General features: G+C 41.8%; 1 protein-coding gene across 2 annotated transcripts in view; it reads left to right on the top strand.

Annotated features, from left to right (window-relative positions):
* The window catches only part of LOC121931577 (CD2 associated protein), a 90,133-nt gene extending 75,930 nt beyond the window's left edge, over positions 1 to 14,203 (top strand). For both annotated transcript variants that reach the window (XM_042469497.1, XM_042469487.1), the window contains exons 14-18: positions 6,368 to 6,483; positions 9,338 to 9,427; positions 10,004 to 10,176; positions 12,599 to 12,662; positions 13,079 to 14,203. In XM_042469497.1, coding sequence (XP_042325431.1) covers positions 6,368 to 6,483; positions 9,338 to 9,427; positions 10,004 to 10,176; positions 12,599 to 12,662; positions 13,079 to 13,120 — 485 coding nt within the window. In that variant the 3' untranslated portion in view covers positions 13,121 to 14,203. The remainder of the gene's footprint in view (positions 1 to 6,367; positions 6,484 to 9,337; positions 9,428 to 10,003; positions 10,177 to 12,598; positions 12,663 to 13,078) is intronic.
* The last annotated feature ends 1,056 nt before the right edge of the window (positions 14,204 to 15,259 follow it).

The raw sequence follows: 15,259 nt of genomic DNA, 5'->3' as shown, positions 1-15,259 counted from the left end.
TTTTCCCCTCTGATTTTTCACCCAGCTGGAAGTCTATCGTTTGGATCTCTTATGGCCTCCACGTCTCTCTTTAACATCTGCATGTCTGGTAAAATAAAGGTCGCTCTCGTTCTCGATCTCCTCTTCAATACTATGCCTCTCGGTCCTGATTCGATTACAGATCCTCAATGCCTCTGTCTACACTCTTGCTCTGAAAGAGCATACGGATAGAGTGACTTCTCCACCACCTCACACTACAGTTACAGTGACGCACCCTCTTCCTTCTCTGCCTCGATCTTCAGTACCAACAACAGTCCTGCCACTACCTTGGTACTGACACCTATTCAAGCTGTTATTCCTCAGGTGTCCTCTGTACCTACCTTGTCTGCTACATGACCCACAGAGGAATCTGCATACGATACAAAGACCTCACCTACCTCACCCTCTCCATTGATTGAGTGTCATGGCCAGCCAAGAGCAGGTCTCGGAGGATGAGGAGGAGGATGGGGCTCCTCCAGAGCAAGAGGTAATTGAGGCTACACCAGGTGCTCATCCTGCTCCAGTGCAAGAGGTAATTGAAGCTACACCAGGTGCTAATCCTGCTCAGCCAGAATCCAGCCCTGATCTCCCAGCCCCAGAGGAGGAGGCTCAGCCAGGTCCTAGTGCTGATGGTATTCCTCTGGTGGCACAGCAGCCTAGTGGTGATTCTGGGGAGGAACCAGGCCTGGAGGTTTCCTCCTTCAGACAACGCAGGGCTGAGAGTGCTGGCAGATACAGGTCCAAGAGGATTGCTGAGAGACAATTGTCAAACAAGCCTCAGCTGGCACCGAGGAGAGAATCTCCTACTTAAGAAGCAGGGAGACACCAATTCAATGCCAGAGTTTATTGTATGATCTTTTGGTGTGATTGCTGCCGGCACTGGCTCCTTGTTGCCTTGACTCTTGACCTTGGAATGGACTGGACTTTTGCTACTTCTGGCTGCCCTGACCCTGGACTGGACTGACTACTCAGACCTCTGTTTCCCTGACTTTGGCTCTGGCTTTCGGCTTGCTCTTTCACTATCACTCCTTGCAGGTTTGTGGACTGTTTCCAGTTGCTTGCTAATTACCTAGCTGAGCCATCCTTATCGGTGTTGTTTGTATGTGCTGGCTGCAGTCCAGGACATTGAGTCACCTCAGCGGGAGGTTGAAGATACGGATCTTCACTCCTCCACTGAAGATGTCTAGCTGTTTTTTGATGTCGTTACTATGATGGCCAGGGTTCTCTGTCTCCAGGTTGACACTCTTCCAAAGCCAGCTAGAGACCAGGAACCGGTATTTGAGATTGTTGATGGCAGGGCAGTATCTCCTGCTGTGTTATGTTTCTTAACCCCCTTATCAGACATGATGCACTTCTGATGGACTAAACCTGCTTCTATACCACCTGCCTTGCTTTATAAAGTGCAACCTGATACGGCTCCTTACCTGTTCACCCATCCTACCCCCACCTCTGGTGGTTGAGTCTTCAGGCCTCCATATCTTCAGATAAAACACATTCTGCTCCGGTAGATAAGGAGAGCCATCGCTTGGAAATTTTTGGCAGATGTATTTATGCTTCGGCTGCACTTTTTGCCAAGGTTAGCAATGTGCAGGCATGTATGGCAGCCTACAACAAATTTCTGAGGGACCGGGTGGTCTGCTTTATTCCCAGTCTACCCAAGGAACAGAGGGTAGCAGCTTTGTATTTCTATAGCACTCTCCTGGTCAACAAATCCACTCTGCCAGGTTCTCTATGGACTGAGCCGCCAAAGTCATTTCTGGTTCGGTGGCACTCTGCCATTATGCATGGCTAAAATTTATGGACCTCTCTGACGAAGCAAAGAAGCAGATTGAGGATCTGCCTTTTGAAAGTGAGGGCTTCTCTGCTGCTAAAACAGATGATTCTTTAGATCACCTCTGCAAGGCCTGCCTTACTGGCAAGAAATTGGGCGTCACTGGCCAGAGGCAACAATATCGCCCATACAGATCCCAGGGGCAGCCCAGGCCTGCTTTATCCACCTACTCATGGCCTCGCTCTTCTGCGCCACCTCAATATCGTGGTTCATCTCAACAGTCCTCTTTCTCCAGGTGGCCCTTCAGATCACAGCATCACCAACAACAGCAGCAGCGACAGTCCTTGAAGAAGTCATCTTCTTCTAAGTCTAAATTTTAACACGTCTACAAGAACGATGTTGACACACCAGCCAATACCCCTACTGCCACCCTCCTCTCAAGCTTCCAAGCTCTGCTGTTTCTACTACACCTGGCGGCAGATCACCACGGACACCTGGGTTCTCACCATCATCTGCTCAGGCTATGCCATAGAGTTCTCAAGTACTCCACCTCTTGGCTTCTTTCGTTCTACTCCCTCCTCTAAAAGAGAAAATCGCCTCCCTTCTTGTTAAAAGTGCCATCCAGCGCATTCCAGACAGATGCAGAAGAGACGGCTATTTCTCCAAGTACTTCCACCATACCAAAGAAAGACGGTAGCCTCTGATCCATTCTGGACTTGAGAGGGGTGAATCGCTACATCACTTCACGGAGGTTCAAGATGATGACCTTACTGTCCATTCTCTTCTTCCTCCATCACGGGGACTAGTTTGCATCCATCGACCTGAAAGATGCTTATTTTGATATCACTATTTGGCCCAAGCATCACAAATATCTTCAGTTCACTGTGGATGGAGATCTCTATCAATATACCGTCCTACCCTTCCGTCTCTCTGCTGCCCCCAGGGTCTTCACAAAGTGCATGGCAGTGGTCATCTCTCATTTACATATCAAAGGAATAAAGTTTTTTTCCTTACTTAGATGATTGGCCTCTAGTGTCGACCTCCTGCACACAGTTGTTTCGAGACGTCCATGATACTTTCTCCCTTCCCACCAACTTGGGACTCACAGCCAACCCTTCCAAGTCCATTTTGGAACCAGTCAGACTGATAGAATACATTGGCATATCTCTGGACTCTGTAATGGCTCATGCTTACCTGCCTATTCATCAAGCAGAGTCCCTCTGGTCTCACCATCCTTCAACTCTGTCATCTACCAGCACAGGCCATTCAGAAACTACTCAGCTTAATGGCTTTAATCACAGCAGTCACCTGCCTGGCCCATTTGAAGTTCCATTCTCTTCAGGAGTGGTTCCTCTCTGTCTTTGACCACCTCCACAACAGACAGTCCAAGAGGCTAACCCTCCCTCCAAATGTATGTGCCTCACTTCACTGGTGGCCTGTTCCCAGAAACATTATTTGAGGAATGCCTTTCCAGCCCCAACAGCCTTCCAGGATTGTCACCACAGACATTTCTGTGATGGGCTGGGGGGCTCATTACGCTGATCTGCAAGTTTAAGGACACTGGTCCTTCTCCGAGGTGGAGATGCACATCAGTGCCCTGGAACTCTTGGCTATAATCAAAGCCTTTTAGGCCCAACTCCATCAGACCTAGTCCTGAAGAAGAAGAGCCCTCCCTCTAGTCCATCTGCCATCATCCAGGCCTCAGAGGGAGAGAGGAACCACTGGACTTGATCCCTTTCCACACCACCATTCCCTTCTTCTTTTGACTCCATAATTTCAGTGACCTCATACAGCCACCCACTCATATGTACTGTGATAGGAGAGTTCTGGTGAGATTCTTGTCCCACATTGCCTGATAGAGCTGTCAGCAAAGCACAGCTTCCCTCCTCCCTTCCACATTACATTACACCACCTTGAAATTTTCCTCATATTTTCATGTTGAAGGCCCCCTAACTTTCCCCCCCTCTAATATTTCAAGTCTAGATTGTTCTGAATTGCTTTGAACTGTGCTGTTCTGCCCAGAACCAAATTGGCTCAATCTGATTGGTCCATAATGGGCCAAATCAGGCTGATTGACTTTTATTTAGAACTAGGCCAAAGTGGTTGCACAACCCTTGTTTTATTCTCCTGTTTCTTTTTCATATTTTAATGATGTTGCTTGTTTTGATTTTTAAATTTTGTTTGCATCTGCTGAGTATCCTCATAAAAAAGGTATACACATATAAATATATACATTATTGTTCCTGGAGTTGTGTAAATTTTAAGATGCAACAACTTAATAGTATGTGTTCCTTTATATTGAAGTCACTGAAAATATTAAAATAAGAAATTTAGTATCGTGGAAAACTGAGTGTTTGATTCTACCTTACTTTGTAGATTATAAACCATCTCACCATATTCTATCAACAAGACGCTTCAAAGATAAAATAGCCTGTATCTGCTTCAAGGCAGATGGTTCAAATGCAGCAGTACTGTCTGTTAGATGTTAAAAGAGCACCGTTTGGTTCTCTTTTATGCAATACATTTCGTTAGTGAGAGCTTGAATTGTTGATAGTCTTGCTATATTGATAGTCTACCTCAGTCCTTGCCCTTCTTACTTAGTTACATCATGTAAAAGGGAATTCACTGGATAGGTTAATTGGTTTAATTGACAGGTAATTAATGCCTTTCTATGAGAGAGGGATAATACCTGATGCTCTTTGCATAGTCTTATTATTTATAGAGCCTTTTTAGTATTAATTACTGATTAGTCTCATATCCCTTTTGTGGATAAGATACTCAGCTGGATGGTGCCCATATAATTCAAAGCTCCCTTGTATGAGATTTATTATGGGAACTGCCATCAAATGGGTTTCAAGCCTAACTGTCATTACAGAAATCTACCTAAATTAGCTTGATGGTACCTCATTGACCTTTGGCTGATAGAATTAACCACTATACGTATTATTCTACATTGGCTCTCTGGTTTGTGAATCTGGAGGCACAGTGATAATGGTGGCTTGTCTTCTGCTTGCAGACAGTATTGTTACCACATTTTAAAAACTTAAATGAAGCTGCTGAGAGAGGATTTCTCCAAGGATTTGGAGTCAAGTGCTACCAGTATTCTGATGACATTTGGCTCCGTTTCTATTGAATTGCTGAATGTGGGTTGGAAGAGAGAGAATAAATTGAGATTAACATGGCAGTCCAAGCCCAATTCAAGATGCTACCAGTGACTTATAATAGCAAGTACAAATACTTCATCAAGAAAATATTTGGAATTCAATTTTCAGAATTCTCTGTTTTCCACCATCATTATTAGGCAGGTTACCATATTGCAGATAAAGAAATTGACTGACTAAAGAACTACCTTTGGTAGTTTCATGTTCTCTAAGATTGAAAATGTGGAACCAGGGTGAAATAGTAGTTTGAGACCAGGGTTCAAATCCCCACTTAGCCATGGAAACCCACTGGATGACCTTGGGCAGATCACCATCTCTCATGCTCAGGAAGGCAAAGCCAACCCCCCCCCCCCGAACAAATCTTGCCTAGAAAACCTTGTGATGATGTCACTTCAGGATCGCTGTAAGTTGGAAATTGATTGAAGTAATGCAAGAACAACAATTGAAAATGTGGTTTGTGTTGCTTCCACTTTCATTGTCAGCTCAACATGTATTAATATGACCTTTTTTAAGCTAATTGATGGCTCCTCCAATTTTTATTGAGAGCCAGCATGGTATAGTGCCGTGTTTCCTGAACTTTGGCTCACCAGGTGTTTTGGCCTTCAGTTCCTAGAAGTTCTAGCCAGTTTGGTCAACAATCAAGGATTCAGGGAGCTGAAGTCCAAAACATCTGGAGGACCAACATTTGGGAACTTCTGGTATAGTGGTTTGGATATTGGACGAGAATCATATAATTGGAAGAGACCACAAAGGTCATCCCATCCAACACTTTGCCATGCAGGAATACACAATCAAAGCACTCCCAATAGATTAACCATCCAGCCTCTGTATAAAAACCTCCAAAGAAGGAGACTCTACTACACTCCAAGGCAGCATATTCCACTGCCAAACAGCTGTTACCATCAAGATGTTCTTCCTAATGTATAGATAGAATCTCTCTTCCTGTAGTTTGAATCTATTGCTACGTGTCCTGTTGTCTAGAGCAGCAGAAAACAAGTTTGCTCTATCCTCAATATGACATCCTCTCAAATATTTAAACATGCTTGTCATGCCTCCTCTTAACCTTCTCCACGCTAAATATGCCCAGCTCCCTAAGCCACTTCTCATAGGGCAAGGTTTCCAGACCTTTCACTGTTTTGGTCATCGTCCTCTGAACACATTTCAGTTTGTCAATATTGTTCTTCATTTCTGCTGCCCAGAACTGCACGTAGTATTCCACCATAGGGTTGCCATAAGTCAGAAATAACTTGAAGGCACACAGCAACAGCTAATTTTTATTATTTTCAGTAATGTACAAGCTCATAGCATAATTGGATTTTATAATGGTATGTAATAACTTACCTTCAAAATCTAAACTGCTATCCCAGGGAAATCTTCAGAGTTATAATTATGCCCTCTACTTTCTACTTTCTTCTAGACCTTTTAAGTTTTGATGATATAATATCTACCTCAGAAAACTTGTCACATCCTACAGCAAGTAGGCCAAAGATGCCTGGTAGGAGGCTTCCTGCTCGTTTCAATGGCGATAACTCTGTGAGTACATACACCTTGTAGATGAGTCATGGGCATCTGGTTTTCATCTAAATATTCATTTGATGAGTCCTTTTATTTTGGTAGAACAGGTAGAGTATCACTTATCCAAAAGGTTAAGGAGCAGAAATGTTCCGTATTTTGATTTTTTTTTCAGATTTTGAAATATACCTGTATATTTTGTATATACCTATATTTGCATATACATAATGAGATATAATGAGGCTGAAGAGAGACTGAAGATATGATAAATGATGGAAATCTAAATGTAGTGTTTGGCATGAATCCACGCCTCCCACCATTTCACAGATCCTCGCATCTCTTTCCAGCAACATCTCTCTCCAGCCTTGCAAATATAGTACAGGTACATAGCATGAAAACTTTTGGATTTTGGAATATTTCAGAATTCCAGATAAGGGATACTCAACCTATATAGTATATATTATTTTTCTACCAAAGACTAGCAGTATACAACAACAACAAATTAAAATATAAGAACATTCTCCTTAACAAGCTATAAAACTATGATTGGGCATTTGACCAGTAAGGGGCTCTACAGACAGCCTCAATAGAGCGGTGTCCTGCTGCACAAGCACAAGATCAGGGCCACAGCAACCACATGCCATGGCTCCAATCTGGCAGTTTGCTGCTCTAAAAAGAAATGGCAAAATGCCGTTCCTTTTTAGAGCAGTAAGAAGCCACCCTTGCCATGGCCGGCATTTCTTTGGTGCAGTGTGTCTAAATGCTGCGGCAAAGAAATGGTGTAATGCCACCCACCGTGCGGTCAGGCGAGCAGCATGATTCCAACATTGGGGCAGAGTCAGGGCATGTGGTTAGCAGTCGCCATGCCCCCACTCCACCTTGATGTCGGCATTTCTTCCTGGTCTGTAGAGGCCCTAAGATAGATTCTGATAAACTGGTGGATCAGAATAATTTCCTGACAGCTCTTAGAGAATGTCACTTTAGCTGGTGATTCTGTCAATAACCCTTTCTGACTTCTGGAACAAGGAAATACCTGAGCAGTGTCCTGGTTGTTTCCTCTCTTCCCATGAAGAGGAGGGCAAATAGACCCATAGTTTCTACGGAACTGACAATGAAGTTAGTGGGATGGCAACCAGAACAGCGTTGGCAGCAAACCTGAAATGAGTTTAGCCCAGGGATGGGAAAACTGCTTGAGGACTGGGGCCAGGCCTCCTGACATCCCCATGGGCTGTACACCCTACTCCAGGAAGACTGGTGGAAAGCTTCAGACCTATAATGGTCGGCACCACATGTGGTTCATGGGTCACATGGTTTCCACCCCTGATTTAACCAAACTTGGGCCAAAACCCATTTGAGAACCCACTGTTTTTGTGTGCTTGCAGGAAGAAAATTATTATTTGTGCCATCATTGCATTGATACAGAGTTGTCTAGTAAAACTTTCTCAGGTAGTCAAAGGCCTTTTACATTCTAGTCCACAAGAAGGGAGGGTAGACTACTCAACAACTTGTATACAATGTATAAAACGTTGGGGGGAAAATATACAGATTCATCCTGATTTGGATGCTTAGGTTAATTATGGGCAAGTAACTTTGCCCCCTACCTGTCCGATGATAATGGTTGTTTTTCAGTTTTTATGCCCCAAGGATGTAGACAGAATTTCTACCCTAATTCATAAAAATAGAAACTGGGGAACTGGCCCAGTAAAGAAATTGATGAAGAACTCTCTATATGCCTAAAAGTGGTGGTGTTGAAAACTTTAATAAAAAGGCCCTCCATGAATGATGTCATTCTGGATAATTCCTGATTACTCTCCAACATTCCAGTCTTGGACAGTGTGCTAGAATATGTGGTAGTATCTCTCAGTTCAGAGCTACTTGGATGAGACAAATTACCTAGATCCACTGTGGTTTCCTCTGAGACCTGATTGAGTGGTTGACACAGCTTTGGCTGCCTTGTTGGATAATGGTGTTACTACCCAGAACTGAAATAGGATTCAACTGGCATTGTTACCTCTTAAATAAATAATAAATAAATAAAGTTTTTATTTATATCCCGCACCTTCCTTCGATCAGGGCGGCTTACAGTATAAAATTTAAAACAACAATACATACAATAAAATCCAAAATACATCACATATAAACAATAATAAAAAACACAGGCTAAAAGCCCCAAAGCCCTTCCTCTTGGCCACGAAAGAGGAGGGAGGCCCACAGGATTTTTAATCGGGGAATGCCTGTTGGAACAGGAAGGTCTTCAAATCCTTCCTGAATTGAGCCAGGGTGGTAGTCGAGCGGAGCTCAGTGGGCAGCGTATTCCAAAGGGCTGGGGCAGCAGTGGAAAATGTCCTCCTTGTGGTGGACATTGATGTTCGCAGGATACTCAACACGACAAGGGTGCAAAATATTTCTTTATTGCAGAACATATTAATTAAACAGAAGCAAACTTTCACTTTCTGATTGTGTAAATATTCATCACCAACACCCCATGTCAAGCAGGTGCCAAGTTGTTTTGCTTACTTAATTTTTTTGCCACAATAAAAATATTTTTGCAACATCATGTGTTGAGTATCTTTTGTACATCAAATGGTAATAATGCCAGTTAAATCTGTTTTAATTCCAGGTGGTAAGACAATAAAACATAGCAAAGTCAAAGGAGGATTAATACATTTGCAAGGCCCCTTATTAGATTTCCTAACTCAGTCTTGTGAACGTTCAGCTTAGTATATGGAAGCAAAATATGCTGAGTGTTATAAACAGGTGAAATGCTTGAAGTGCTTTACCCATAATAGCTTTTGTAGTAAATATGCAGATAACTTGGTATATGCGTTTCTCAGACACAACTGATTTTCTACTTCACCTCTTTTTTCTTCTCCAGTCTGTTCAGATATTAAACACAGAGAAAACTGTGAAGGTGCATAAAGAAGAGGATGAAAGTGCCAAACTAAAGCCATCTGAAGGTAGAAAGGTACAGTGCTGACTTGCTTATATTACGTATAAGAGGTTTTACAGCACCATTGGTGTAAGATAACTGATACAGTGACGCTTCAGGGTTGGGCAACTTCCAGTGGTTGGGGGCTGCATTGGCACCACAGCAGGACCCTGGTTACCATGTACCTCAATCCAATTGAAGTGACATTTGGCCTCCCTTTTTCTCTGTGGTACATACTTATCTCCAGTAGTTCAATAATAATTATGTAATATTGTTACCAAGATAAAATATTACTTAGCATATGGTTTTCATGCAAAAGATTTTAGTGCATTTACTGTAGTGATTTGTGGAATGAGTGAATGTTAGATGGATAAACAGTCTTAAGTCACTCCAAAAAAAAAAATATCCAGTTTACCTCTGTGTGATCATTAAAGGGGGTTTGTTTTAAATCATAATTGTCAGTCAGCCACTACCTATCAAAGGAGTATTTTATGTTGCTGTTCTATACAAAGGTGGGATGTTAGATGCTTGAGGGACTTTGTTTCTCCTTCAAACAAATTTGACAAAAATGCCCATCACTCTCCTATTTAGATTTTTTTTTTCCTTTTGCAGTCATTTGTATTTACTCCACCACTTCTGTCTTCATTACCAAGACCAAATTCTGTTTCTGGAGAAATGAAACTTAAACAAGAAACAGATGAAAGTGGAAAGCCTTCTCTGGAAGAGCTCAAATCTCAGATATTTGATCTCCTAACTATTGTAGAAACATTGAAAAAAGAACATGGGTAAGAAATGTTCACATCTTTTCACCTTACTTGTGTGGATCTGTACACTATCCCTTTACAACACAGGTACTTCATCTGCATCATCACTGTTACACCATGCTTTTATTGGAATATTGTTATATACCTCAAGGATAGTGAAATGATGGTTTGAATCAATGAATTTAGGGGCTTTGTGTCACTTATCCAGGTTTCAGGGCATGGAGAACAGTCTCAGGACAGGAATACTGCTATTAAAATATGTTTTTCCTTTAAAAATTGTACTTTTGACCCCCAGTGCAGTCCAGTGCTTCAGAACAGTCACTGTAGATTCTTTGGGGAGATGCGCTCTTAGCCACCTCACTCCTTCCATGTCAGATTTTCTCAAATCACCAACACCATACTCGTGCTTCAGTATTTACCAAATATGGCAATATTGCTGCTTTCTGGCATTTCTCTTTCACACTGCACAATTATAGCGGTTTAATACCACTAGCTGCATCCTATGGAATTCAGGGATTTGTTGCTTGATGCAGTGTAATAGCAGAGAATTCTAAATACCACATGCCACTATAAATGTCAGAATTCTATAGCATGCAGCTATGACAGTTAAAGTGGTATGAAAATGCTACAGTGGTGTAGTATGAAAGAGACCTTACCATTAACTGTTCCAGTTCTGTTCCCACATTCCTCATTCTACCCTATCCTATAATACCAGTTCTTTTCTTGGTCTGAGGCCCACTCCACAGGGTTTGCTTCTGTTGGTTTATTGCCATTTTCATCTCCCCATTCCTAAAATATTTGGTAACTTTTATTAGTAGTAATAACATAATATTTTGAAAATGAGGGAGAGGCTTGAATTTGTCTATTTAAAAGAAAAAAAATTGTCAATGAGGTGTACTGCTTCATAGAATCATAGAGTTGGAAGAGACCACAAGGGCCATCCAGTCCAACCCCCTGCCATGCAGGAAATCCAAATCAAAGCATCCCCAATAGATGGCCATCTAGCCTCTGCTTAAAGACCTCCAAGGAAGGAGACTCCACTACACTCCGAGGGATTGTGTTCCACTGTCGAACAGCCCTTACTGTCAGGAAGTTCTTCCTAATGTTGAGGTGGAATCTCTTTTCCTTCAGCTTGCATCCATTGTTCCGGGTCCTGTTCTCTGGAGCAGCAAAAAACAAGCTTGCTCCCTTTCAAATATTTAAACAGGGCTATCATATCACCTCTTAACCTTCTCTTATCCAGGCTAAACATCCCCAGCTCCCTAAGTCGTTCCTCATAGGACATGGTTTCCAGACCTTTCGCCATTTTAGTCGCCCTCCTTTGGACACGCTAGTTTCTCAACATCCTTTTTAAATTGTGGTGCCCAGAACTGGACACAGTATTCCAGGTGGGGCCTGACCAAAGCAGTGGCACTATTACTTCCCTTGATCTAGACACTATACTTTTATTGATGCAGCCTAAAATTGCATTGGCCTTTTTAGCTGCCGCATCGCACTGTTGACTCATGTTCAACTTGTGGTCCACTTGGACTCCCAGATCCCTTTCACATGTAGTTTTCATTCAGCCAGGTGTCCCCCATCCTATATCTGTGCATTTTATTTTTCTGCCCTAAGTGCAGTACCTTACATTTCTCCGTGTTGAATTTCATTTTGTTAGCTTTGGCCCAGCTTTCTAGTCTATTTAGGTCATTTTGAATTTTGATCCTGTCCTCTGAAGTATTAGCTATTCCTCCTAATTTGGTGTCATCTGCAAATTTGATAAGTATGCTCCCAATCCTGTCATCCAGGTCATTGATAAAGATGTTGAATAACACTGGGCCCAGGACAGAGCCCTGTGGGACCCCACTGGTCACTTCTCTCCAGGATGAAGAGGAGCCATTGTTGAGCACCCTTTGGGTTCGGCCGGTCAACCAATTACAGATCCATTTAACAGTTACTTTGTCTAGCCCACCTTTTACAAGCTTGTTTGCAAGAATGTCATGGGAAGCTTTGTCAAAGGCCTTACTGAAATCAAGATACACTACATCCACAGCATTCCCCTCATCTACCAAGCTTGTAATTTTATCAAAGAAAGAGATTTGTCTGGCATGACTTGTTTCTCTGAAACCCATGTTGACTTTTTGTGATTATGGCATTGCCTTCTAGATGTTCACAGACCCTCTATTTAATGATCTGCTCCAGAATCTTTCCTGGTATTGATGTCAGACTAACTGGACGATAATTGTTGGGATCCTCTTTCGTCTCCTTTTTGAAGATGGGAACAATGTTTGCCCTCCTCCAGTCTGCTGGCACTTCTCCTGTTTTCAAATATTATTGCCAATGGCTCCGATATTACATTTGCCAGTTATTTTAATACCCATGGATGTAGTTTTTTAAAAAAAATATCTGTATAATAACATTTTCACATGATAGTATTAATTAGGTTTATCTTTAACTTTTAAAGGAAAGAACTGGAAAAATTGAAAAGAGAATTGGAGGAAGAGAAGAAGATGCGTAGTAACCTAGAGGTAATGTGCTTGAATAAGAGAATTAGAACAATATGGGTCTGTTTGATTTCTGTGTTGGCCATCAGGTGGTGTCCATGTATACACTCACAACCTTGGAGAATGTGTTTGTGATGAACAAACTGTTGGCTTCACAAAATTCAGTGAGTTGCTCTCCTGCTTCATCTTGATTCTAGGCCAAATTTTCCTACAGTCTTTGATTCTGCACTGTTTCCTATTTTTGCATTTATGATTAATAAAACGTCCTGTTTGGAGTCACCATAAGTTAAAGTTGTCTTGACAGTTAACAACAACAAAGCAATGGGAGGCTTCAGGTTTGCTACTGGGATTTATTCCCAAGCCATGGATGCAGAATCCATGAATACAGAGCGCCAACTGTAATTGTGTTATTAATCTCTTAATATGTTTTTTCTCCATAGGTGGAAATTGAAAAACTCAAGAAAGCAGTCCTAACAACCTGAAAGAGCCATAGAGTGTGGATCTTTATTGTGCCAGGATTTCAGAGTTAAAAAAAATGAATGAACTTGTCTTTTTACTTTAAACCAACAAATTGTTGCATTCCATTTTTAAAAAAGAGAATAAGTGAATCTTATCTTCAGTGACTTAAAAGAAAAAAAATACATTATTTTGTTTGTTTGTTTCTTGCCAATACAGGAGAGGCCTTATTTCTTACTGTGCTGGAATAGCAAACCATTATTTCCTTGGTTTGCTTGAAATACTACTGAATCTGTATTTAAAAAAAGAGAGAAAAGGGGTTCTAAATAGATTTTTTTATTGAATATCTATAGTCTAATTTTTAAGACACCTGTGCTATAAGTAAGGCAATATATCTTTGCAACGTAATCTGTAAAATAGTCTATGGGGGGGGGGGAGAGGCACATAGTATAGACTTGTAATCACTATAGTCACTACTTTTCCCACCACACTAAAGGGAATATGATTTTTCTCTATTTTTTTTTAACATTTGCATTCCTATCCAGGATTACACGGTTGTGCCTGACAGCAGTGAGGGTATTAATAATATACTATTTTGTAGTTCAGGATGGTCACGGGAATTTATTGTCTCTATGAAGCAGATGAATCACCAGTCCCAAGCCTTACAATGTATAGATACTTCCTCAAGAAGAGGATATTGTCATTTGCACTGTAGGATTCATAAAAGGGATTTATGTTTGGATCACAGAATATCAAAGCAGCATAATTAAAGCCATAAAAAATCTGGACAGAAGATTTGAACTAACCTTGTACCCAAATATGACAAAGCTTAGCATGTTAAATATACTGTAGATCAGGGATTCTTAACCTTTGATCCTCTAGCTATTTTGTACTTTTAAGTCTCAGAAGATCTCTGCCAGCTTGGGAAATGATGATGAATTCTGGAAATGAATCTTCAAAACCTCTGGAGGACCAAGATTGAGAATCACTACTGTAGATGTTAAATTTCTGTGCTTTCACAATTTTTAATTCAACACTACAGTATCTTGCAGCTTTCAATATTTAGTGCTAATTATGGCGGTATCCATTGCGCCGGCCTGGATACGTGCTACGGGAGCGTCCTTTACAGACACCCTGCAACCCTAGCTCGTAACCGCGGCGTCAAAATGGTGGTGCCCTGTCTACATGGGTGCCGCCATTACGACGTCACGGCCGCGCCGCAGCCAAACAACACAGCATGGCTGTGACATTCACGCACTGCTGCAGAACGCTTATGGTGCCCTTTCAGGAGCGCCAAAAGGAGCTCTGAAACGGAGCTCCTTTCACCACGTGTATCATTGGCGTGGCCTTTAAACGGCCGCACCAGCAATACGGAAGAGAAAGGGGCCAAGCAGCCCCTTTCTCTCTTTCACCACCGCTGTCGGGGTGTCCTTGGGGCATGAAGCCCCAAGGACACCCCTTTCCAGGCCGTGGGGAAGTGGCGTTTTGTCGCTTCCCCGAGGCCTGGAGAAGTGGCAGATCGGGGTCTCCAGGGCTGGCGCTGTGGCCGCTGAGGCCCCAATCTGTATCCCGCCTATATTATTGTTAATATTTTCCTGTGACAATGAAATGTTAAGAGCTGCTTGCCTTTTCACTAAATGCAATCTTAAAACAGGTATGTATCACCCACAGGGCTGTCCTAAATAGATTGATAAAGAAATATTCAACACTTACATACACAATAGTACTGCAACATGCTCTGAAAATTAAAATAAGAGTTTTTTTTTAAGAATAGATTTTTTTCTGTAGTTACTGAATGTTATTCATTGTACTCCTTCCCCAGTTTCTTCATGTGATGGAGAAATGCTGAAATTGTAGTGTTGTGGAACATTGCATTGAAACAGAGGCTAAAAATACAACCCCATTCTCTCTCTTCTGTGTTACTAGCCTGAAACTTATTTTCAGAGTGATATAAAGTAAAATGCTGACTTTACTACTATCGGTGAAAAGTTTTGATCCCCATCTGCTGATATATATAAACTCAGCAGGATTTTATATATATATATAAAATCAAAAATTGGATGGCATTAGTCTTTTTGTCTCAGGGTTAAACTGTTGTTAGATATTGGTGTGCCATTTAAAGCTACTATCTGATTTATTTGCAAGTAGCTATACATAGGTAAGGG

The sequence above is a fragment of the Sceloporus undulatus genome, chromosome 1 (genome assembly GCF_019175285.1).
Source record: "Sceloporus undulatus isolate JIND9_A2432 ecotype Alabama chromosome 1, SceUnd_v1.1, whole genome shotgun sequence".
Classification (NCBI taxonomy): domain Eukaryota; kingdom Metazoa; phylum Chordata; class Lepidosauria; order Squamata; family Phrynosomatidae; genus Sceloporus; species Sceloporus undulatus.
Note: the sequence above shows the minus strand (reverse complement) of the source record. Positions and strands in the feature narration are given on the sequence as shown.